Source organism: Excalfactoria chinensis, chromosome 2 (assembly GCF_039878825.1).
Source record: "Excalfactoria chinensis isolate bCotChi1 chromosome 2, bCotChi1.hap2, whole genome shotgun sequence".
Classification (NCBI taxonomy): domain Eukaryota; kingdom Metazoa; phylum Chordata; class Aves; order Galliformes; family Phasianidae; genus Excalfactoria; species Excalfactoria chinensis.
This window is the reverse complement of record NC_092826.1, coordinates 107,092,811-107,116,538: the sequence shown is the minus strand read 5'-3', so window position 1 is coordinate 107,116,538 and position 23,728 is coordinate 107,092,811. Positions and strand designations below refer to the sequence as shown.

General features: G+C 52.3%; 2 protein-coding genes across 2 annotated transcripts; both read left to right on the top strand.

The window, feature by feature from the left end:
- Positions 1-7,328: 7,328 nt before the first annotated feature.
- On the top strand, positions 7,329-10,149 carry HOXA10 (homeobox A10). The gene is made up of 2 exons (XM_072329673.1): positions 7,329-8,148; positions 9,506-10,149. The coding sequence occupies exons 1-2, from the start codon at positions 7,329-7,331 to the stop codon at positions 9,778-9,780; spliced, it is 1,095 nt and encodes a 364-aa protein (XP_072185774.1). The 3' UTR covers positions 9,781-10,149.
- A 5,898-nt stretch (positions 10,150-16,047) lies between these two features.
- Positions 16,048-18,793, top strand: HOXA9 (homeobox A9). Its single transcript, XM_072329451.1, has 2 exons — positions 16,048-16,640; positions 17,607-18,793. Exons 1-2 carry the CDS (start codon positions 16,097-16,099, stop codon positions 17,843-17,845), a joined length of 783 nt encoding a protein of 260 aa, XP_072185552.1. The 5' UTR covers positions 16,048-16,096; the 3' UTR covers positions 17,846-18,793.
- Positions 18,794-23,728: the final 4,935 nt, after the last annotated feature.

Sequence of the window (23,728 nt, the reverse complement as noted above, 5' to 3'; positions counted from 1 at the left end):
TACCCGAAATTCCTCACGACCTTGTGGGGTCATTTGGGGAGAAATGAATGTCCTTTCGTATATCTCGTCTGTTAAGTCTTCTGCCCTGGTGTGACCAAACAGACTGGTCTGGTTAGGAAAGGAACGTGGAGAAGGCTTCGTGTTAGGCCGTGTCCTTGTCCTGTGGAGTGAGGTCCCTTCCGTGTCACACGGGGATGTGATATCGCAGTGTGCTCCTACGCGTGTGGCAACGTAAGCGGTGCTGGGAGTGCTTGGGGCTCATTTTAGGGACCCATCCCCAAAGAAAAGGGACGGAAGAGCACTCTGTGGACGTGCTCAGGAGGGTGAGGGCCCTAGGAAAACCGTTGCCTCCTTCGAGAAAAAAATGCGCCTGGCAGCGCTGTGAAAATGGGCCGGCTGGGGTTGTCCTTGATCTCCAGGGCAGGGAGGGGTGGGATGGGGCGGGGGGAGGGATGCAAGGAGAAAATAGATTGGGGGGAAGGGGGGGGACACCAAACCAAAACAATGTCTGGGATAGGAACGTGTTTTGGGAAGAGCAGCTGAATCTCGAATGTTGACCCCAGTCTTGATCAGGAGAAAAAAAGTACATTCTGTTTTCTCATTGTTTTCTGGCTTTGAACTTCTGTATTGCTTGGACATCACCCATAACCTTGAGGTGAAGCACTCCCACTGACGCGGGCCTCGCTGACAACCGCCGCCGGACAGACAGCGCCTCGGTGGAGGGAACGCTGAAAAGCGAAGGGAAGGGAGGCTCTGATGTTTGTTTGTCTATTTGTTCGTCTGTCTGTCTGCGGGGAACGCGAGCCGAGAGGCGACGGATGGATGGACGGGCGGCAGACAGGGAGAGAGGGACGGATGGAGAGCTGACGGGCAATGAAAGTTAAGCGAGAAAGCTTCCTTTCCTGGTTAAAAATTAACTGGCATTCACGGCCAATCCCAGAGACAGTTAAACCACGGAGTTTCTCCGCTCGGGGTTTGATTTCCTAGCCCAATAAAATCGCATCCTCTGTGTTGCTGTGACAATGCGGCCATAAAAAGTGTCCGTGACTTGTCCGCTCGCAGATGCGGAATGCACCGCTATAAAGGCGGCGGCTGCCGTGCCGGGCGGAGCGGGAGGTGAGCGGCCGGCGGCCCGCGGAGGGGCCCGGGGCTGCGCGGGGCGGCGCGGCCGCCAGATGGCGATCGTCAGATCAATGTCAAAGCCGCGGGCCGAGGGGAGCAGCCCGGCGGAATCTTGGCCTTTGTTCACTTCGCGGCCGCACGCTCAATTAGCGCGAAGGACCCGGCGGAGGTCGGGCCGCAGGGCTCCGGCATAGGCAATGCGCGGAGGTAAGTGCTCTCCGCGTGCCCCGCGAGGAGAGGGGACGGCGGGTGCGGTGTCACCGTGGGGCGCGGGGAGGGCCGGCCTTAGCACTGGCAGTGGAAGCGGCTCTCGAAAGTTGGTGATTAAAGCGGTGAATTAAAGTCGCAGGGGCTTTCTGAGGCACTGTTGACCTTTTTCTGTCTCTTGGCAAAGTTTTGGCCGGCGGCGTGGAAAATCCACGGTATCTGGAAATATTTCTTTTTGCAGAAAAACTTGTAGATTTCTTCCAGTTATAAAAATTGCGGCGCTGGAAATATTATGAAACTTGACATTTATGTGGGGAACAGTAGGTGTCTTCAATCAACTAGATCTATGGCAACCCAGACTACAAATGACAGACAATTCTGACGATCTTATTGGACTTGAACTATAGTTTAGTTAGGGTCGCTTGGTAACTTAAAAGGAGAGCCTGCTTCCTCGCAGCTGGACGCAGCCTGTGGTAAACAAGTTTTGACACACTTCTGCTCAAAACTAAGCATGTGGTTGCACGTTAAGCCAGCATGCATACAGGACCAGAGTGGCCATCCATCCATCCATCCATCCATCCATCCATCCATCCATCCATCCATCCATCCATCCATCCACCTATCTATCCATCCATCTATCTATCCCAGCTAGAACATGTGCCGTAAACAACCAGCAGTCTCACATTCTCATGTGCTCAGGGCTGCTCGGGGTTGTAGCTTTGAAACTCTATCCCGGCTACGAGTATCCCTAACTCCAGGTTACTTTTCTCGCCCATAAAAGTTTCACATGTTTTTGTTATGTCTCCATTTGAGAAGGGGCGTGGGGGGAGTGGGGCGGGGGGCGGGGGGGGGGGAGGAAATGTGGTATTGTATAGAGATACTGGTTTGGCTGCATATTTCAACCCGCTTGTATATTAACAGAGGCTACGCTCTATTTAAATGTCTATCTCAGGAAAAAATAATTGTGTTGTCTTTGCTCCCCTAAGAGTCTTTGTATGTAAACTAGTACTAGTTGCGTCTATTTTAAAGACAGCGGCCTTTAAAACCGTGCTCCTGGGGAGCTGTTGCAAGCCTAGTTAAAAGCACATGTTGAGCCGGCAGAGAGCATTTCTCAGATGATTATCGGAACCTATCGATTTCATCAAAGATGCTCCATTAAAAGCTCGGGAGCCGATCTCTCCCGACCTCCCCTCGGAAACGTCGGGCCCTAAGAAGTCACGTCCCGAGGAGGAGCGGGGCAGTCGCTGAGGGTCCCTTTGCAACGTTTCATTTTACACCAGCCGAGTTAAACTCAGCATATTTGATCAAATATTTATTTTTCCCCTTGTTGTTTCCCTGCTCCATTCAATGCTCCGCTGAATAAATCAAAGGGACCCCAGCAGCAGTTAAAGCGCCCTCTGGTTACGAATTGTTTACTGACGGCCGCGGTCATAGGATAATATTTAAAAAAAACAAGCTCGTTTCTTACAATAACTGTTTATTATTTCACATGATTTGGGTTTGCGTGTTTCGGAGGGAAGAGGCGAAGCCAACTCAGTGTCTACACTGTGTTTAATTAATCGTGTACTCGACTTCAGTGCACATACCACATCCAAACCCCTGGGAGGCTTTTTCATGAGCTCTTTGGGTTTGTGTTTTGTTGTCGTCTTTTTTTCTACTAGTGTGTGTGTGTGTGTGTCATAATCTTTTCATTAAACGCTCCGAATCGAAGCGTCGGGCCAACGTGTGTTTGTGAGGGCTGCACCGCAAGCTAAAAGATATTTGTAATGCGCACCCAGATCTTATGGGCAGCTACAAAAAAGGGGAGAGGGGATACAGTTTCAAACGGTCCATACAGCTGTGCGGCCCATCTCTCTCAATAAAAAGGGTGAGCTTAAAAAGGCGGATTTGTATGTTTACGGTTCTACCGTCGCTCGCATAACCCGATACCGCTGTTACTTCCGCGCGGTGTTGGGGCTCAGCAGACAATAGGACCCCCTTGTTCGGAGTGCGGCCGGGGAATGGCGATGGGATGGAGCAGGAATGAATCGGTCGGGGCGCGTTTTGTTCCGCCGCATGCCAGAATTCGGAGCTCGTCAGACTCACTAGCAAAATATGTTCCTAATCCAAATGAGTAAACCGATCCGCGAAGCCTCCGAAATATATTTAGGAGAACGAGCCCCCGGATGGCGGAGTAAAATTAAATCTCACCCTAATTTTTAACAGCATAATCCGCCACAACAAGCCAAGCTCCCCCCTCACCCCCCCCGCCCACCCCAACCCTCAGCGTGAAAGTATTTCTAGGCAAGATAAAATTAGTGGGGCCGTCATTTGTCACCTAACTTGGCACGGCCGCAGTTCCTAAACCTCCTGTTTGAAATCCGCCTTCTTTGGAGCAATTCCAGCAAATAAAAAAAAAAAGGGGGGGGGGGGGGGGAGGGAGAAGAAAGGAGAGTAAATAAATAAATAAAGGAGGAATCTGGTGAGCACACACGCACGTTCCTGACGACTGACAGTTCCAATATTAAAGAACTATACCCTGATTGCATTCATTTGGGGGGAAGGAGCACGACGCACTGCGCGACCCTCTCCTCAGCCAGGCGGCGCATGCACTCCTCGGCGCGCTTACGAGGCCCTCCGCCTTTCCGCAAGTTGCACTTTTCCCCGTGTCTACAAATAAAAACATATTTTAATTAGCTCGCAAAATGGGTCTCCGGATTAACGGCGCTGATCTTTTGCTTTATACGGGCTAATAATAAAAAAGCAAAGATAAATCACGGTTTAACGTGACGCGTTTTGAAATTTCCAGTCAGGAGTTCGCTGGGGCTGAGCTGTCGGGTTTTATTTATTCCCTTTTTTGTTTTTAATTTTAGGCCAACCAATAAAACGGCTTAACGACGCTATTAATGCATCTATTATATTTTTCTTAGATCAATAAAGTTTTATTTTGATAGCGTTGTCTACGCACGCCGCGAATTCAGATTCTCCACGAAATCACCCGCTCGCCGGCTTTGATATTTATCAGACTTTTATTTGCTCGGTTTTATGGACCCTGGGACGGCTTTCCTTACGGAAGCGGAATTAGAAAGAAAGCGTTTCTCGTCCCTTGGCGTCCACAATATTCTTTAAAATTTCTTTTAAACGGGGGTTAAGCTCCAAGGGACACATTGTTAAGCGCTGGCAATGCGGTAGCTACACCCAACGCATGCCAAATTAGCTCACTTTAGTCGGAATTGACCATTATCTTTTATAGTTAAGAACCAAGCGCGCGTTATTAGTTTTACTTCAGTGGGTTTGATGATGCCGGTTACTATTTGCCTTGGCCTTGTTAGCGATTAAAGAAAGCGGAGATAATGCAGCACCGAGCGGAGTTCACGATCGAGGCGGAGTGCCCCGGCCGCCACCCTGCGCAGAGCTGCGGACCAAACGAGCGGCACCGACCGGCGTTCCCGACGGCAGATCCCGCTCTACCGGACCGCAACCTTCGGGCAGAGCCACCCAGGGCCCAGCCCCGGCCCCTGCGCCATCAAACCCACGGGGGCCTGGGTGAGGGGAGAAAGAGGAGTAAGGCTAAAATCTGCTTTTCTTCTTCCGAATCGTCTCTGTCCTCCGCGCCTTTTGTCTGATGTAGTCTGCATTAGCTCTCGAGGAGGTGGAAGCAGCCAACTCACGTTTGTTGCGATGCATTTTGAACCCTTTTCATTCAGGAGGATCGCAGTGTTTTTTGTTTTATTTTTTTACGGGCCTTTACCCGCTTTAATCCAATTTTTAAAAGGGAGCTGCTTATTTTAAAAACAGCTTTGGAAGGATTTCAAGTGTTACTCCTCGATTCCACACGGTTTTCAGGTTTGCAATCCATTCCTATTTAATTTGGCAAATGCAAAACAAACATACCGCAAGAGCTGACTTCCCCGGAGTAATTTTTATACCTGACTTGTGCAGGGAAATATATATAGGGAGCGTGAAGCTGGGGCTCACGTTTCACTTTATTTAGATCTGCATTTATAACGCTAAGCCTATTGATAATAGTCTTCCTGTATAGGAACCAATAAAACGGTTCCTTGCATGGTATTAATTTTGTTAGCGGTGATACGACCCTCATAGGAATCTGATAAGGGTTTGTCCATCACGCGTTAACACATCTCGCATTTGGGAAACACAAACGGTATTACAGGAGGAAACGTGGGGACAACCTCGGAGGGTTTTCGCAGGCTGTCGGGCCCCCTCATATCCCCCATCCTACAGGCGGTCCCGCTCGGCACTCAAGGGTAAGCTCGAGAACACTGGGAATATAGGGCGCCTTTCCATCAAGGTTTTATGGCGACTGTGAAGTTGTAACGACCTCTCCCTGCCGCAGCCTTCCAGTTGACGGAGGCTCGGGAGGGCCCCAGCAGCTCGGCTTGCTTGCTTGTGTCCCGTTGCCCCGAAATTACACGTCCGGAGCAATGGCAAAATAGGGGAAAAAAATAAAACAGTAATTTCCCATTCGCAGGCCACGGCTTACCCCGGAGACCACGTGAGGCGTGTCAGAGCCGGGGGCGGGGGGCAGCCCTTCCCGTGGGCCCTCCGGGGTTCTCTGAACGCCAAGGGTAGGGCCGGGACGTGGCACTCCTCACGGCTCCGGCGGGGGCAGCGGGCAGAGCCTCCGCATCTCGCCCGGCCCCTGGGATCGGGGCCGCCGGCTCTGCTTCCCCGGGAGAAGATGTCCGCGGGGGTGAGGAGAGAGCTCTGATGCTCTCGAGTGGGCAGCGAGAGCTGGAAAGCCTCGAGTAGCCCCAGGCTCCGCTCGGGCTGGAGAAGCCTTAATTCCTCGGGCCAGGCAGGCAGGCGACTTCAAAATGGCCTAAGCGAAAGATGATGGAAGTGAAAGCAAGCGATCATTAAGCGATTCATTAGAAAATCTATGTGTCTCTCTGTCTGCGTGCCTGTCTGTCTGCTATCTGTCTGCTCCCTCCGCCACAATTACAAATTGGCAGGACAGGGCTGTCTCCTATCTCGGGATTCATCTGCGTATCCTTCTCTCTATTATTTAATGCGGTGCTTGCGACAGAGACGGTGCTTCTGGAGAGGAGAAAAGTGAATGACCCAAAAGGAGGGGAGGGGAGGGGGGGTGGGGGGTATAAAAATGATCGCCCAAATATAAACAGGCCAATAAACAGGGTGCGCAGCATCGTGCGAGCATCCATCTGAGCTGCTCACGTCTGGATTCTTTCTGTGGCATATGTCTGGCTTTGGATTTTAAATGGCAATCAGACCTCGGGAAGAATCCAGCGTTAACTACAGCATTAGAAGCTGCAACCGCACAATTAATCCTCCCGGAGTGGCATTGCTCCCTCCGAGATTCCTAAGCGCAGCAGCCAGCTCTTTATCTCTAGGAAATGTAAGCTGGGGGAGATGCGGGGCTGGAAGGGCTCCCTCCCTCCTCGGGTCTTGAATGAAAGGAGACACCAGGGCCCTTTACGGTTCCCGACGATCTGTGATAAACAATAACATGTCTATTATTTCTTTAAAAACCACCACCACCAACAAGGAGACAATCAAATAAAACGAGCAGAGCCTTGGCATAAAGCACGGGGAGGGCATTGGCTTTATTAATTTCGTGACACACACACACGGGCTGCTCGGGGAGGTGAGCACGCATCGCTTCCGGAGAGCCCGACCGCGGGGAAAGAGGAGCGATAATAAAAGCTTCATCTGGCCGCTGCCGCAGCCGGGGTGTCATAAACACCGCCGCGCAGAGCGGTGCGTGGGGCAGAACGGAGAGAGCAGGGAGCCGCCGCCTGCCCCTCTCCGGCCCTGCCCTGCCGCGCCGCTCCGCACGTGTGCGTGTGGCTGGAAATCCATATCGCACATTAATATCCATCCATATCCCAAATTCAGAGGTCGACCTGAGAGCAGCTCGGTGCATACGAAACCAGACGGGGAGGGGTTGCTGGGGAGGCCCGGGCTTCCATTGGCTGCAAGCGTTCGCCGTGGTGCGGGGGTATCTCTAATCATATTCAGCATGTTTTGCACAAGAAATGTCAGCCAGGAAGGGCTATCCGCTCCCTTCGCCAAATTATTCCACGACAATGTCATGCTCCGAGAGCCCGGCTGCAAACTCTTTCCTGGTGGACTCGTTGATCAGCGCGGGCAGAGGGGACGCGGCGGGAACAGGAGGCGGAGGCGGAGGAGGAGGCGGCTACTACCCGGGCAGCGGGCTCTACCTGCCACAGGCGTCCGAGCTGTCCTACGGGCTGCAGGGCTGCGGACTGTTCCCCGTCCTGGGCAAACGCAATGAAGGTACTTCGCAAAGCATGGTCCCCACCACGCACCCCTACGTGTCGGGGATGGAAGTGTGGCTAGACCCGCCCCGCTCCTGTCGCATGGAAGAGCCGGAGAGCCAGCAGGCCACCTCGTGCTCCTTCGCTCAAAACATTAAGGAGGAGAGCTCCTACTGCCTCTATGACTCAGAGAAATGCCCCAAGGGCTCGGCCGCCGCCGAACTCGCTCCCTTCCCGCGGCTGAGCGCCGAGGTCAGCCCCTCCGCCAACGGCACCGGGGTGCCGGTCCCGGGTTACTTCCGCCTCTCCCAGGCTTACGGCACCTCCAAGGGCTACGGCGCGGGGCCGGCCGGGGCAGCTCCCTTCGCTCCGCAGCCCCCCGGTCGCTTCCAGCCGCCGCCTTCGGGGCCGCCCGTGCCGGAGGCGGGCAGGAGGGAGGACGAGGAGCGCTCCCCCAGCCCCTCGGCGTGCGGCTCCCAGCGGGAGGACGAGACGCGCGCTTCGTCCTCCACCGCCGAGGAGCTCTCCCCCGCGCCGTCGGAGGGCAGCAAGGCCTCTCCCGAGAAGGAGCCCGTAGGTAAGCGAACCACGGCGGGGTGAGGCTTAGGAAACGGTGATAACGGTAGTAAAAAAGGAAACGCGGGCGAGGAGCGTCACGACGCGAAAGGAGGATCCCGGCTGCCCCGCAGGGCTGCCAAGAAGCGCTGCTCGCGGTGACCTTCTGAACTTTGTAATATTCGGGCACGGGGTTGCCGTAAAAATTAACGTCCGTCCTATAGCTTAAAACCCCGAGAGCCTTCGCTCTGGGCAACTTTCGCCTGCGTGCGGCTTAAACGTATAGAAAAACGAGCTCAATCTTTCCCCTGCGACGGGAAGGTGCCTACCAGATAACAGAGATGTTTGTATGGCATCCAAAATAAGCAATAGGCAGTGCCAATAAATAAACCTATTAACGCGGTAAGTTATATTTTACGATCCAGAATGCTTTTCGGAATAACAGCCGCGCTGAAATGTGCCATCTATGAACTGCTATCAAATTAGACTGATGAATGCACCGCGAATATCCTTCAGCGTCTACGCTAGATAACAGGGTTGTTATTTATTCATTCGTCTATTTATTTCCCTCTCTGGTCCCCACGGCGTAAGCCTAGCTCCCCTTCCGTGGGCTGCAGACTTTCCAGGCACTCCTCTTTGGCTGCATTTCAGACGCCCTGTTATTCCTTCAGGCGCCCCGTTGGAAAATAATAATTTAAAATATATATATAATTTAAAGATCAAAACGAAAAGCAAGCAAAGGAAAGCTCCTAGAGAGCCAATCCCACGCCTGCGAGCCACTCCGAGCCATCGAGGGATCGGTGTTACTTCTTTCCCGTATGGTTCCAGCGATAGGAATCCCCCCTCCCCTGAAAGGGGGTGATTTCCCTCCTCCCCTCTTTTATTATTATTATTTTTTTCCTCCCGATTCGTGGGAGAACAGAGGGCCATGGCGAGGCAGCCCGGGGCTGGAGGCAGGGGGCTCCGGCCCTTGCAGCTCACCTTGTTTTCAGCCTCCAGAGCATGCTCGTAAAACTCAGATCCGCACGTTTTGGGTGGCTTTTGTTTTTGGAAGCAGGTGTCTCGGGAGGGCGGAAAGGCTTCAGGCCCCTCACCGAACTAACCCCCAGAAACGGCGGGGTCGGAGCGGGGAGAAGCCCATTTTAGGGAGTCAGAGTTGGATTCCCTTCCGAGCATCCCAGCAGAGTAAAGGCTGCCCCGTGGGCAGCCCCAAGGCCTTCAGGAGAAAGCTTGGGGGCTCTCGGATGGCCCCCCACATCCCAGCTCTGGAGGAGCCAGCCCCTGTATGCGCACACACCCATACATCCTTTCCACCCTCTCCCCCAGCTATTTACCTCCTACCCGCTGGTAATGTCCCTCTTTTACTTTCTCAAAACTAGGCAATTCAAAAGGAGAAAATGCAGCAAACTGGCTAACCGCAAAAAGTGGCCGAAAGAAACGGTGCCCCTATACCAAGCATCAAACTCTCGAGCTGGAAAAGGAGTTTCTGTTCAATATGTACCTGACTCGTGAGCGTCGCCTAGAGATCAGCCGCACAGTCCACCTCACAGACAGACAAGTTAAAATCTGGTTTCAGAACCGCAGAATGAAACTGAAGAAAATGAACAGAGAGAATAGGATTCGGGAGCTCACAGCCAACTTTAATTTCTCTTGATGAACCTATAAACACATCTTTATGGTTTAAAGAGCCAGTATCATTTTCCTAGGCTGTAGTCATCCGCACCTGTATGGATTAACGATTTTAGACGTTCTCAGTATGTCCTTAAACTCTTAATAGCTGCTTCGGGGCTGCGGGGGGAGCGGAAGAAAGCCATGCTAATGCTGAGGGCCATGTGTGAGCCTCCTCGGTTCCTGCAGCCTTTCCCGGGCCCGCTTTGCTCTTTCAAGCTCTGAAAACCCAGAAATAGGATTTCAGGAGCTGCAAATATTCCACCCCCCACCCCCCCCCCCCTCCCCCGTGTCTCTCCGAAAAGTAAACGAGCTCGGTTAAAGGCGCATTCTTTTAAAATATAGGCGGTGTAACTCGGACTGTAAGTAGCTTCGGAATGAATTATTTAAGCCGTGCCATATTTCTATATATTGGGAGCTCAGCTTTTTCCCTCTCTGTTTTCCTTGTCTCCCCCCTCCCCCTTTATCCTTCCCAAAGCAGGACTTGCAATAATGAAATGCAGGCATCCTTTAAAAGGGCTTCATGGGAACCGGTGTTAAGAGCGATTTTTTGTTCTTTACCTTGAAAGTCAATATTACGGCTTTGAAATTGGCCAGGAAAATGAAATCTCTTCTCTTTAAAGATATAAAACGAAGTTCGTCTCGCTCATGGACTAAATTATGACACTTACCTCTGAATTTCTCTCTCTCTTTCTGGTTGTAGATATTTACGTAACGTAGTTTTGCTTAAAGACGTGGAATTAGTGATATTTTTGTTGGTCGAGTAATAGCGTTACCGTTGGTAACGAGGGATAAGCACACAACGATTCCCCCTTGAGTAAAAAAAAGAAACAAAGCCGTCACTTTTTCCTCACTAATTTCACTGCAAAGTGTACATCCTGAACATCAAAAGGACTTTCTGAGCCAGAGCCTGAGATAGCGAGGGAGAGTTCGTCCGCCTTCCTTTATACTGTGAAGTTACGTGCATCAAAGGGTCAAGCGTATAGGTGAAAAAGATTAGCAAGAGATTTTTAAAAGGAGAAAGAAAGAAAGAAGGGGAAAAACTATAAATACAGATATGTATAAATGTCTATTATTATTAAAACGCCGATACCGTTTTAAGCAAATGCATTCTATCGTTATTATAAATGTTAGTTCTAGCTATATCTAGTTCTTACCTTAAATCGGAATAAATTAATACTGTAATGCTGCTGTGCGTGAAAAAAAGACGATGTTTATGTTCTCATAGAAGAATAAAAAACGTGGAATGAATCCTTTTAATTTTACCTCTTTTTGTGACTGTTTATCCTCAGGTTCTACTTTATGTCTTCGAGAACTTTTACAACAGGAATAGTTGCCTAAACCCCCTGCAATTACTTTAGGAATCTATTTAAATATTACCTAGACGGTCGTAATTTGTCTGGGCCATATAGCGATGGTGCTCTAAGGTTTGTCGGCTTTTGTTCAGTTTTATGACTTGCTAGTATATCTGGATTGTTGCTGTCTTGAACGAGTGGTTTCAGTTGACTGAGGAGCTGCACAGACTGAGGAAGCAAATTACTATTTCTTGAGGGTAGGGGAGAGATTTTATTTTTCTCCCCCCTCCCCCTTTTAATCACACACCTACGAGCGTGCGGAGATCTTTAGCTGCCGAGGACGGTGACAAATCGTAGCTTTATCTCAGGGCTCGGAAGAAACCGTGAAGGTGAGCGCATGGGGAGGGGGGGAGGTGAGAGCCGCCTCCGTGCCACCGGGCCCCCTCGGACAGGGCTGTTCCCTACCTGGCTGCATGCGGGAGCGCTTATTCCCCCCGGGCCGCCTTTGCATCCTCCCTCCTTCGCTGCATGCTTAGCTAGCGGGGGCTCGCACAAAGGGAAGGCACAACGAGGGCTGGCAGAGGAGCGACAGCTCCAGCTTTCTTCCCGGGTATGTGTGTGCTGGGAGGAGGGGGGGGTGGTGGGGGAGACTTTGAACCCGGGCTTAGAGGGAGCCGTTAGCTTTTTATGATGTAACATTGCAGCGGACGGCCTTCCCATCTGCATGGAGAGGAGAAAGCCGCCCTCGGGGAGGGGGGGTGTTCTGATGCTATTTCTCTGTTTCCCTGAACCCGGTCGGGGGGCGCGGGGGGCCCGGCGGGGTGCGCGGGGGGCGAGAGGGACGGCGGGGTCACGTTTCTGGTTTTATTTCCGTAGCGGGATCCTTGCGTTAAAGACCACGGCTATGGGGAAAGTAATTATTAGCGCCTGAGAACTGCTCTGTGGTTTAGGTAGTTTCATGTTGTTGGGGCTCCACCTTTCTCTCTACAGCACGAAACTGCCTTAATTACTTCAGTTGATATCATCACCAGGTATGCTTGGTGCGAGGGTCCTTTGTGCCCGAAGAAATCTTAGCGCCGAAGTTATCTGTAGGCGTCAAGTCCCAATGCCATTGTTCCCCATCTGCAACGGAGGCTCCTTTGATTCCTCAGATAAACACGGCAGCCGAGGGGGGAAGCTTGACAAGTTCTTCAAGGTTAGCTAGCTCCTAAGCGAGTCCCTGCCTGCTTGCGGGATTTTCATATCTCTCGTAGGCTGCATTCAAGGTCAGGTGCGTTTTTGCATTCCGCTCGGCGTGGGTAGAACTCGGGCGGAGGGACTGGGAGGTGGGGAGGGGGGTTAGGGGCGCTTTTATTTTTTCCGTCTGGATTTATTCAAAGCCGGAGGGCGAAAAGCTCTCGGTCGCCCGGGGGAGGGGAGAGACCGAGCCGGGCAGCCCCTCTCCAGGAGCGCACCGACACACGGGGTCCGGGGGCTGCGCTTCCCCGCCAGCCGCTCTCGTCCACGTGTTTCCCGGGGAGTGACCGCGGAGCCCCGAGCCCCCGCCGTCGGGCCCGCTACCCCGGGCTCAGCGCCACGCGGCCCACAAGGCCTCGGTTACGATCACGATTGCGGCGCGCTCGGGGCCGCTCTCCGCGGCGGCGGAACGGGCAACAGCGACCTCTCCGGGCCCTCCGCCGCCGCCGCCGCTCCGCCGCGCCGCGCCCGCCGCCTTTTGTGTCCGCGGCGCCCGCGGCGGGGGCGGCCTCCCTCCGGGCCCTGCGCCCAGAGCACGGGGAGGGCAGCGCTCTCCGAGCCGGCTGCCCCGAAGCAGAAAGGAGGGCACGGGAACCAGCAGAGAAAGGCACTCCTGTGGGGTTGGGTTTGGCTTTCTATATATTTGTTTTCCCTTCTTTTTTTTTTTTCCCCTGAATGACCGTTCGATTATTTCTGCTTAAAAAAAAAAAAAAAAAAGAAAAGAAAAAGAAAAACTTTTTTTTTTTCTGAAGCTCCAGACGGGGCTGCAGAAACGGAGCGCAGTTAGATAGCGGATTTGAGGCAGACCTACCCTAAGCTGGATCTTCGCAGGAGACGCCTCGGCTGGGCCAGGAGCAGATGTGTACACCGCGGTCCGACAGCAGTGCTCGTGTCTGCTTGTGAGCACCGTGCTGCTGTCGGGCTGCCCTGTTCTGTGTACATACCGGCGGTGTATTTACAGTGTGTGCGTGCCTCTGTAGCCTTCATGCACAGCTTCGCCTCTGTGCTTTATATCCCGTTGCATTCACATCGCTCCGCTTTTGGACCGCTTCCCCCAAACTCTGAGTCATTCTTTCTGCCCGCTGTGCCAAAGCATCTCTCCGCGCTGGTGGGTTCCGTCCGAATCGTTCGCGGCGGCAGGAAAAGGCGAGGCAGATTCCAGCTCAAAACCCGAGCAAAGCCCGCGGCCGCGGAGCTCTGCCCCTCGCAGAGGCGTGCTTCCTGCCGCAGCAAGCGGGATGGGAGCGCTGCGGGTTTTACTCTGCCGGGATGGAGGCCTGGAGGGGTTTTATTCGGCCACGAGAGCGGTGCTTCGTGCCTGGAAATTCCGATTTCGTACCGCGGTAGGATGGCCGGTAGGTCCTTCCCGGAATCTGCTGCCACCAAATCCTGCAATGACGGGCAAGGCAAACCGTACGAAACCGGTGCAGCCTCCCACGAGCTTCCGTGGTTCGTATGAAAAACTTACTTTAGGGAAAACTGTGCCTTAAAAGGTCGAAAAGAAAGGCGAACGCTCGAGCGCTATTAGCAGCGCTGCGACCGCGTGAAAAAAGCCTGCAAGTATTCGCCCTATTTTCACTCGCTCTTTCTGCACACCCTCTCCTGCCGCTCGGGTGTTGGCAGCGACCGCGTTCCGAATTTTACAGGGAAATAAAAACGCAGGCGCGTTCTTTTCAACGTTCTTGTTATTGTTATTCATTTACTATTATTTTTGGTGAGGACCCAACAAAATGGAAACCCCGCCGCAAGTTGAGAACCCAAATTCGAATATAAACATCCAGGACTCCTGCAGCTAAGATTATTTTTTTTTCTGAATGGAAAAAGGAAGTTCTACAATCACATTTCACCACAGCTGACTCTTAATAATAAATATAAATGACGTCGAGTTCCGTCTTTCCAGGAAAGAAATACAATTATTTTTTCGCTACTACGGCGCGTCTATGCAACGGCCACAAAAAATAGCGGAGAAGATCTTTATGTGCATATTCTGAATTGCTCGAAACTAACGGGCTCCCCGTTTGCGGGGTTCCTGTATGTGTTTTATAATTTTCTAGCTCTAATAAGGGATAATAGTTTCATGATGGGCCATTGTAATCCTGAATGGGGAGAGAGCGTCGTTAAAATGGGGTCTCGGCGCGATTTCTGGCTAAACTGTTGGGAGGACATGAAAAGAAAAAGCGAGAAACAGAGAGGGGAGAGAGAGGGAGAGAAGCGGCCCACACAGCCATGTAAAACTAATTAGAACCACACTTGTGCACGCACGATATTTACACGTGATTTTCATTCTTACTCGGCCTTGCCTTCCGTTTGCTCGGCTCTGTTTTTACCCCAGCACACCCCGAGCACCCCGAGCCTCCTGCGGGGATTTCGGGGCTCCCCCCGCACACCTCTCCACAGCGCGTCCGCCAGAGGGACGGGGACCGGCGGCGGCGGCGCGGGCGCTCAGAGCAGCCCCGTTTAATCCCTAACACTGGCCTTGGATCTGGCCGCGCCTCGCTTTCCCCCCTCTCCCTCCCCTTCTTCCGCGGAGGACCGTAACCCTCTGCTCGGTTTCCAACGCGCGTCCTGCTGCCAAATCAATAAGTCCGCTCTGTTCCGTGGGGCGCGGGGCGGCCGAAAGCGAGAGCCCCTCTTATATCCTCCCCTCCGAGCGCGGTGGCTCTCTGCAGCGGGCACAAGGCTCTTTTTCTCCCCTTCCCCCTTCCCCCCCCTCTCCCCCGCCGCTTGGCTGCATAGTTAAGAATAAATCGGAGCCAGCGACGCTGCTGCCCGCCGCTGCCCGGCTCTCGGCGGCCCCACTGCCCGATGGGGGGGGAGGTGGTCCAAGGGCAGGGCCGGGCGAGGAGGGGGCTTCGGTCACTGCCGCTCTCAGCCCGGTCCGAGGGGACAGAATCCCCGTGTCCCGATCCTCCCCCGGTCCTACAAAGGCCCTTCGAAGCGGTTCCGGCCGTGGGATGAGTCGGGTTTGACTTTTCGTTGCCGGTCCCGCTTAGCGCGGATCGGAACGGGATTATTTACAGGGAGCTCCCAAACGAAACACAATGGTATAATTTAACCTTTCCGAGCACTCGTAAATTTTTACTGCTGTGAAACACAGCGATGCAAATGAGCGCGCTCGTAGTTACTGACTTCATAACAACCCCGTGGCTCCCGAAACAATAACTCCTTATGAAATACAATAAATATGTATTTAAATACAGTACGCCGCAACTGCTATTTTGCTTCTTTTTATTGCTTCGATTGTTGTATAATTTTATGTGAAGGTCTCCGATCAAGAAGGGTTTGGGCTCTTCTTTTTTTTTTTGTGCCTGGCTTTTTTTTGTTACGTAGGGAACGCGACTCACTGATGGGATGATTAATTATGGTATAAAATAGTCCGCTTAAACGAAAAAATAAAGGAGAGAGGGGGACGGAGAGAGGAGAGAAAGAAAGGCAAAGGGGGGGGGGGGGGGCTTAATGCGGAATCCGATCTTTTAATCTCACTTGGCCGCAATTAAAACAAACTCCGCCGTATAACTCAAATATCCCTTTGCATAAAAACATATGGCCTCGCTATAAAAATTATGGCTGGAAAACACTGACCCATTAATAGCCCGCGGACTGATTTATACTTTATTGTTCTGCTCCCCCGCCACGTGACCGGGGCAGCCAATGGGCTCCCGGGCTGCCCCCAACTTATTACTGACTCTACTTCTCCGCCAGCACCAAGTTGTTACGTGAAAGCCGCAGCCCCGAATTGCGGCGGGTCGGGCGCCCGTGCCGCGCCGCGCCATGTCGGCCCCCGGGACCCTCAGCAACTACTACGTGGATTCCTTCCTGGTGCCGGAGGGGGACGAGCTGGCGGCCCCCCGCTACGCCCCCGCGCCGCTGGGGCCGCCGCCGCGCCCGGCGCTGGCCGAGCACCCCGAGCTGACCCCCTGCAGCTTCCAGCCCAAGGCGCCCGTCTTCGGCCCCCCCTGGAGCCCCGCGCACCCCGCCGGCGCCAGCGGCGTCCCCGCCGTGTACCACCCCTACGCGCACCACCAGGCGCCCGTGGCACCGCCCGACGGCAGGTACATGCGTTCGTGGCTCGAGCCTGTGCCGGGCTCCTTGTCCTTCCCCGGGTTACCTACCAGCAGGCATTACGGCATTAAACCTGAACCGCTGGCGGCCAGAAGGGGTGACTGTACCACGTTTGACACTCACACTTTGTCTCTGTCTGATTATGCTTGTGGTTCTCCTCCAGTTGATAGGGATAAGCAAAGCCACGAAGGCGCATTCTCTGAAAACAATGGAGAAAGTGAGGCAAACGGAGAGAAACCACACATTGATCCAAGTAAGTGGGACTGCGGGGCGGCGCGTTTGGGGCCGGGGAGGAGGCGCGGTGCGGGGCTCTGTGCTACCCGGGCATCTGGGGCTGAGATCCGTGCTGCCCCTCGGGGGCTTCTGCCGGGATTCGGGCCGGCTGTGGCTCTGCGGGCCGAGGGGAGAACAAAAACCCTCTCTGCGGCTGCGACTTAAAATAAAATAAAATAATTGGGGAAAAAACATCCCACCCCTCCCTCTCTCCCTCACTCCCTCCCCGCCCCCCCCCCCCCCATCCCCCGGCCACCCCAGCTAACTTCGCAGGACATACTCGCATCCTCTCGCAGCACTCACGGAGAGGGTGCCCGAGAATCATTGGTGGTGAATGTGAGCTGTGGGGCCGGGGGGGGGGGCAGCTCAGGGCCGGCAGCCGGAACCTCGCCGTTGCGCGGTGCCCTCCTCCCCCTCCGCCTCCCGGCGGAAATGCCCGCTCTGGGTGCTGCGGGGCCGCGGAGCGGAGCTGCTCCTGCTAATAACGCCATGCAAATAAGGGCCCTGAGCTGCCGGGGCTGTAATGACGGCGACCGATGGCTGGCCCGTCAGCTCCTCGGGTCCTGCCAGCGATGACACGGGAGAAGGGCGAATTGTAACAGAGAACCAATTTAGGCGAGCTGCCGCTCCGGCCGGGCTGGCACTCGGAGGGGCTGCGGGGAGGGCAGGAAGGAAGGAGACAGCCAGCAGAGAGCAGGCGGACGGCTGTTTTCAAACTGCATCCTACAAACAATAAAAAAAAGCGAAGGGAGGCGGGGGCGGCGTGTCTCTGCCGCTCACGGGTCTCCGTGACCCCCCCTTCCTCCCTCCCCCCGCACCGTGAGTGGGGATGTGGGTGCTCTGTGCTCAGTGCGGAGACTAAGGGCACCCCGACATCAGGACCCCCCCGCCTCCCTTGCCAGACACCATCCTGAGCCTCAACTTCTCCTCTCGCTCCCCCCTGCAGATAACCCCGCTGCTAACTGGCTCCACGCGAGGTCCACCCGGAAAAAGCGCTGCCCTTACACCAAGCACCAGACGCTGGAACTGGAGAAGGAGTTTCTGTTCAATATGTATCTCACCAGGGACCGCAGGTACGAGGTGGCCAGGCTCCTCAACCTCACCGAGAGACAAGTGAAAATCTGGTTTCAAAACAGGAGGATGAAAATGAAGAAAATCAACAAAGACCGAGCGAAGGACGAATGATGGGGATACGCGGGTTAAATGGAAACAAACAAACAAAAAATGCATAAAGTAAAACAACAACAACAAAACAAACAAAAAAGCAAACAATAAAATAAAACCACCACCAACAAAACCCTCCCCTCGAGCCCTGCCTTGCAATGCGTCTGGGTCCAGGCCTCATTTCTTTTCCCAAGGCAAATTCTGATTAGGATTGTACCTTGCTTGTCACAGTAGCATGGAGAGGCCAGTTGCCAGGAGAGGTACAGTAAGACTTTTCGTTTTCTAATAGGAAAGAAAAAGGGGGCATTATAGCACGCAACGGCTGTTGAGCTAGCTTGTATAAATCTACCTGTTTCTTCACTTAAGGAAAAGAGGAAAAAAAAAGAAAGAAAGAAAAAAAGAAAAAAAAAAAAGAATAATAATAAAAAAAAAAGAGAACGACGAGCAAAAACTACCTTTTCATAATGCACAACTATTTACGGACTGTATAGTTTAGTCGACGTAGTTAATTTTATTCGCTCTTTGCGCGGCAGAGAGTTCTCTGCTCTAATACTTGAACACTGTGTTTTATTGTGGTAATTATGTTTGTGACTCAATTTATGTGCTTGGGTGCTGTACCGGATGTAATTGTGTAAGCTAGGATTCAATTTGAACTCAGGTTGTTTATTATAAAAATGGCATAGAGTATAGCTCTGTAGCGTATTAAGTCTTTTCTGTATAATTAGACAGTTAACCTTTGATTGTAAAGTATATATTATATATATATATATCCCAATTTAAACACACACACAAACGTAGAAATAAAAAGAAGTTTGTCCGGAATGTCTGAGAATGACGGTTCTCAAAATACATGGAAACGAGTCGTTTTAGTATGCACAGTTGATATATATCTCGTACTGTCTGTGTCAGTTGTATATATGATCTATATATGAAAAAGTAACTAAGCAGACTAGCTTAACTATTGTTTTTGCACCAGTGAGCAGTTAGCAGATTTCGGAGCTATACGTATATGTGAAAGGGTAACTACCTATGGTTTACGTTTTAATTTTAATCGAATGATTTGATGGTTGTTGTAATGAAGGTTAATTTTATTGATAATAAATTATACGCTATAAAAAAACCTACATTTGGTTATTGTAAATTTGTATCGCTTATTAAAAAAGAAAGAAAGAAAGAAAGACAAAAAGAAAGGAATCGTAGTAATAATAAATCCGGGAAGTGATGTTGATGCAGAACGTACACTGTCTATTTTGCAATAGTTACCTCATGGCCTACTGACCAAATCGTTGTGTTGAAATGATATTTAACTTTTTTTGCCAAATAAAATATATTGATTCTTTTCTATTCCGTGATGTTTTAAGGTTCTTAAGCAAGGAGTTCCACCCCGATGTCCCCAACGGACGTGGCGAGGCTGAAAGCCGAGCTGGGGCTTCTTGTGTGCTCTTCTGCAGACGCGGAGTCCTGCACGGGGAAAACTGGGCTTCTTTTGACTCTAAATGGGTCCGGAATGCCTTTGGTTCCCCGAGGGGGTGAGGCTCAGCTCCCCCCTCCCGGACACCGTTTTGGAAGCCGGAGCTTAGCGATGGAGAACGGCAGCTCCTGCAAAGAGGAGCGGGGGCTCACGCTCACGTTAAGGCGATTTTATTCAATTCCTCCGGCGGGGAGGGGGTTGCTGCGGACCGACCCGAAACGTGCCGTTCTCCTCGGAGAGGGCCGTCATGTAAACCAGTGCAGAAAGCGACGTTTACACCGGGCCGCTTCGTTGCTCCTCGATACCGCGCTCGGAGCCCGGCGTGCTGCAGCGAGCTGGGAAAGGAACCAGCGCCCTGAGCCCATTCTAAATCCCCTTCTGGAGATAATCGCCCATGCAAAAAATATGGTATTGAGAACGTCCCCCATTACTTTCTCCCCTCGCCTTCGCGTTTGGGATTTTTTTTTCCTTTTTAAATGTCCCGTGGCAAATAAAAACAACCCGCTGCATTTTACTAGCGCCGCAGATTATGTATGTATATAGAGAGACGGAGAGAGATAAAATTTTACTGACAATTATGGTAGAATTTATGGTGTCAATTTTACTCGCTGGTTCAGCCGAGGAAAAGAGCAGAGCTGGAGCAGGGGAGGCAAAATCCGATTATTCCTGTACAGCAACAACAGAAGGGAGCGGAGAGGTTCTTCGGAGCAGGAAATTTCTGCCCCCCCCCCCCCCCCCAACTTGAGCCCACCCCTCCCCCTCCGCCCCGAGCCAAACCGGGCTCTGCAACAAAAGAAATCGCGGAGTCTGCGAGGGCTGCGCTGCAGCCACGTTGGGGCGGACACGTTCCCTCTGGGGAGGCTCTTGCGCGCCCCGACAGCGCGGATCTGTCGGGTGGGAGCGGCTCCCTTTCCGCAGCCGCGTATAGATGGCACAGATATGTACCGAGAGCGAAATAAGAAGGAGAGCACTTGTGGTCTTGGCAGAAGTTGTTGTTAGGAAAATTCAGAGCCGTGCAGCGCAATAAAAGAAAATGACTGCTGTAACCGTTTATGGGGTGTAAAACGCTGCAGGGCGAAAGGCAGAATGTAGGGAGCCGGCACGGAGCGTACAGATGTGCAAAACTGCGGGGGGAAAATGCTGTCGGCTTCACCTTGAAAAAATAATAATAATAATAAAAGAAATCCGGGGTAAGATTTGATGAGTTCTAATTAGTGAAAGGAGCTCGTTCTGGCGTGCACACACACACAAAAAAGCCCCTAATTGAGCCCCGAGCCGGTGTTTGGGATGCTGGGACGCCCTCTGTTGTTGCAGACGGAGGCAACTTCAAAGAATCAGCATTAAGAGTGTGTAATAAATGACGGGTCTGCAAACTGTCTGGAATTCGGCCCTTAATGAGTTTACAACTGTCCAGCCACAATTAAGATTTTCTACAAAAGCCTTTTCATTTGTTTTGTCTGGCTGTTTTAGATAAAGAGAGCGAGCGGAAATAACAGCCTTTATGAGCCTCCCCCCCCCCCCCCCCCCCCCTCCGGCCGGGCCGGTCCAGGCGCGGACACGAAGCCGCGGGGCGCGGCCGGTTCTGGGCCGCCTGCGCGGTGCCGCTCCGCGGGGCGCGGCGGGCGGGCGGCGCGCCGGCGCGCCGGCAGGTGGCGCTGTGAGCCCGCGAAAGAGCCGCCGCCCGCCATCAAGCGCTCGGCCGCCTCCCTCCAAGCGCCTAAAATGTCGACGGTGTGGGCTCAGGACGTGGGCCGGAGCCACGGGCTGCGAGTCAACAAAGGCCGAGTTCGTTTTTTTTTCCCACTCTGTTCTTTTATTTTTTCTTGTCTCTTTTTTTTTTTTTTACCCCGTTGTTTTTCCCCCTTCTTCTTTTTTATTTTATCCCCCCCCTCCCCCCTTTCTTTTTCCCCTTATCCCCTGCTCACTGAGGAGCTGGGGCACAGTGCGGGTAGCATCAATGCGTGACCACTGCAAACGCTCTATCTGCACCGAGTTATTATTCTCAAAGCACCCACCGCGCTCCCTATCAGCTGGCAGAGCGGCGGCACGGAGCTGCGAGCCCGTCCTCTCCTTCCCCGACCCCTCGCCCCTCTCTGAGCCTCCCGTTTTCCCGGTGAGGAATGACACGTTCGGAAAACGCGGGGACGGCAATGCTGGGGTAGAACAAGGGGAGTCGGGGTGCTCCCCGATCCGCTCGGCCCTGCCAGAGGGATGCGGTGGGCACGGGGCCGCCCTCGGAGCACGTCGCAAAGACGGGAGACGCAGCGTTTCGGGGCTTTAATTTGAACATTATTTACCGGAGAAGGGAAATTTCCAACATCTGTATCTGGTACAAATAAAACTCTCTGCCTACGTCCTCGGCAATCCCCACTCCGTGCGACCCGCTGTATTTATATCGTATAGATGCTAACAGTCGGGTACTCTGCAAACTTGACGTGTCTCAAAGTCACTCCTAACTTCTTCTGGCCCGTTACACTGATTTCTTCCTCTCGTTTTCGTGTTTTTTCTCCGTTTTGCTTTCGTTGGCATTCGGGCTTGGGAATGAGAAGTAGCGGGGAATGCTAGCGAGCGTTCAGATGTTGCCAAAAGAAAAGGGGGGGAAAAAGTAATTGGAGAGAAAACAGAAGTGGGAGGGAAGGAAGCACAAAATGTGCTCTGCAAGAAGATCGGGGTATTTTTCAATTTAGAGTCAGACAAGGGGAAAAAAGAAAAAAACAAGAAAGAAAAAGCTGAACAGCGCTCCGTAACAGAACCGCTTTCTCTGCGTTTTATTTACATTTCCTTAAATCAAAGCCAATATCTTCACATCGAAATTCAGCATCGGAAAGGAATGCGCTCTCCGTGCTATTTTTTTCCCCACCCTGCTGTAAAGATTTAATTCTTTCTAGGGATGGAGAGCAGCAGCCACTCCCCGCTTTCTAATAAGAGCCTTCCTATCAAATGTTTGTCTACAACGGCGCTGTTAAACTTGTTATGATTAATTCTTTTTTTCTTTTTCTTTTTCCTTTATTTTTTTTCCGAGGGCAGTAAAACTGCACTGAAATTAAGAAGTGTTTATGCGTCGTCATGAGAAGTAATAACTTGGCACAGCGCTCTCCATTATAATCGGGGATAAATTACGGCGAGATTCCAAACCAACTCAAATCCTTTCTAGTACGAACCACATCACGATCCCTCTCGGCACATGAGCCATAACCGGGGAGTGCTCCCAGGTCGCGCGTAACTCCTGAGCACCGTTTAATCGCTACCTTTGACTTCCCGGAAAAGCTCGGGATGCAAAGCGAGGCACCCACGTAAAAAATAAACGCAATGAATGCCGCCTGGAGGATCAGTTTTAAAGCGTGTGAGAAGATTGCGGTGACGAAAACCTCGCAATCTCAGCTAGCTCGCCATTTCCTCGACTCGATATATATATATATATATGTATATATTTGAATACGTTTTGCAGGCTGCGGTGTCCGGGGTTGTTTGTGTGAGATAGAATGAGATATTTCGGGGCTATTTCCGAACAGAGCAGTGCCTCCGTTGGGCGAACACGCGGGGGGTGGGCGCGCACATAAAGGCGGTGGGGGCCAATTCGGAGCCGCTTGGACGATTTGTTTGGTGGGAGGCATTTTGACGTTGTTATTATTATTATTTGTGGCTTGGCAGATAAAAAGCTGCGAGCAAAAGGAAAGAAAAGGCGGCGGTCACAAGACACCCACGTAAAGCTAAAGGCATTGCAGCGCTTATGTTGCAGACACGCGGAACTCGAAATACACGAGCCCGGCTCCGCCGTTCGCTTCGACGTTATCAATATTTGAGTCTAGACACGGGCTATGTTTGCCGTTTCTTTCTCCTCGCGTCTTGGTATGTTGTCACCAGAGGAGCAATTTATTGGTCTAATGTCATCTACTTCAGCTTCTTTGATCTTTTGAGTCGTCGTCTTGTTTGCTTCGCTTTCGTTTAACTTCTTGGGCCTTTCTTCCCCTCCGGCAGCCTCTTCTGCTGGAATGTTCCCACATCGACCGCAGCGATATTGCCAAAATCGGAATAAACGCGAGCAGAGCCCTTTTCTCCAGATTCTCCCCCGCTCCTCCGAGTATCAGCCGCGTTTTCACGTGCTTGGCGCTTGGTACATCAACTAGGAGCAGCCGCCACATTTGCGTGCTCCGAGGCAGCAATATCTCGGGGATCTCGCTCTAAGAATTTACTCGCTTCTGTCAGAAACCTGTATTCATGGGGCTGCAATAACCGCGCATAAAGGCTCCCCAAGGGCGAGCGTGGAGGTGTGCGGGGGGAGAGGGTGTTCCACGGTTACAAAACGGAAAGTTTAGGGTCCGTGCGAAATATCGCCAAGAACAATTTTAAGTGGTGGGAAAGTCTTTGTACACGGGGCACCAAACTATAATTGAAAGGAGAATTTCCGGGGCAATTCCATTGTGCTCCTTCCA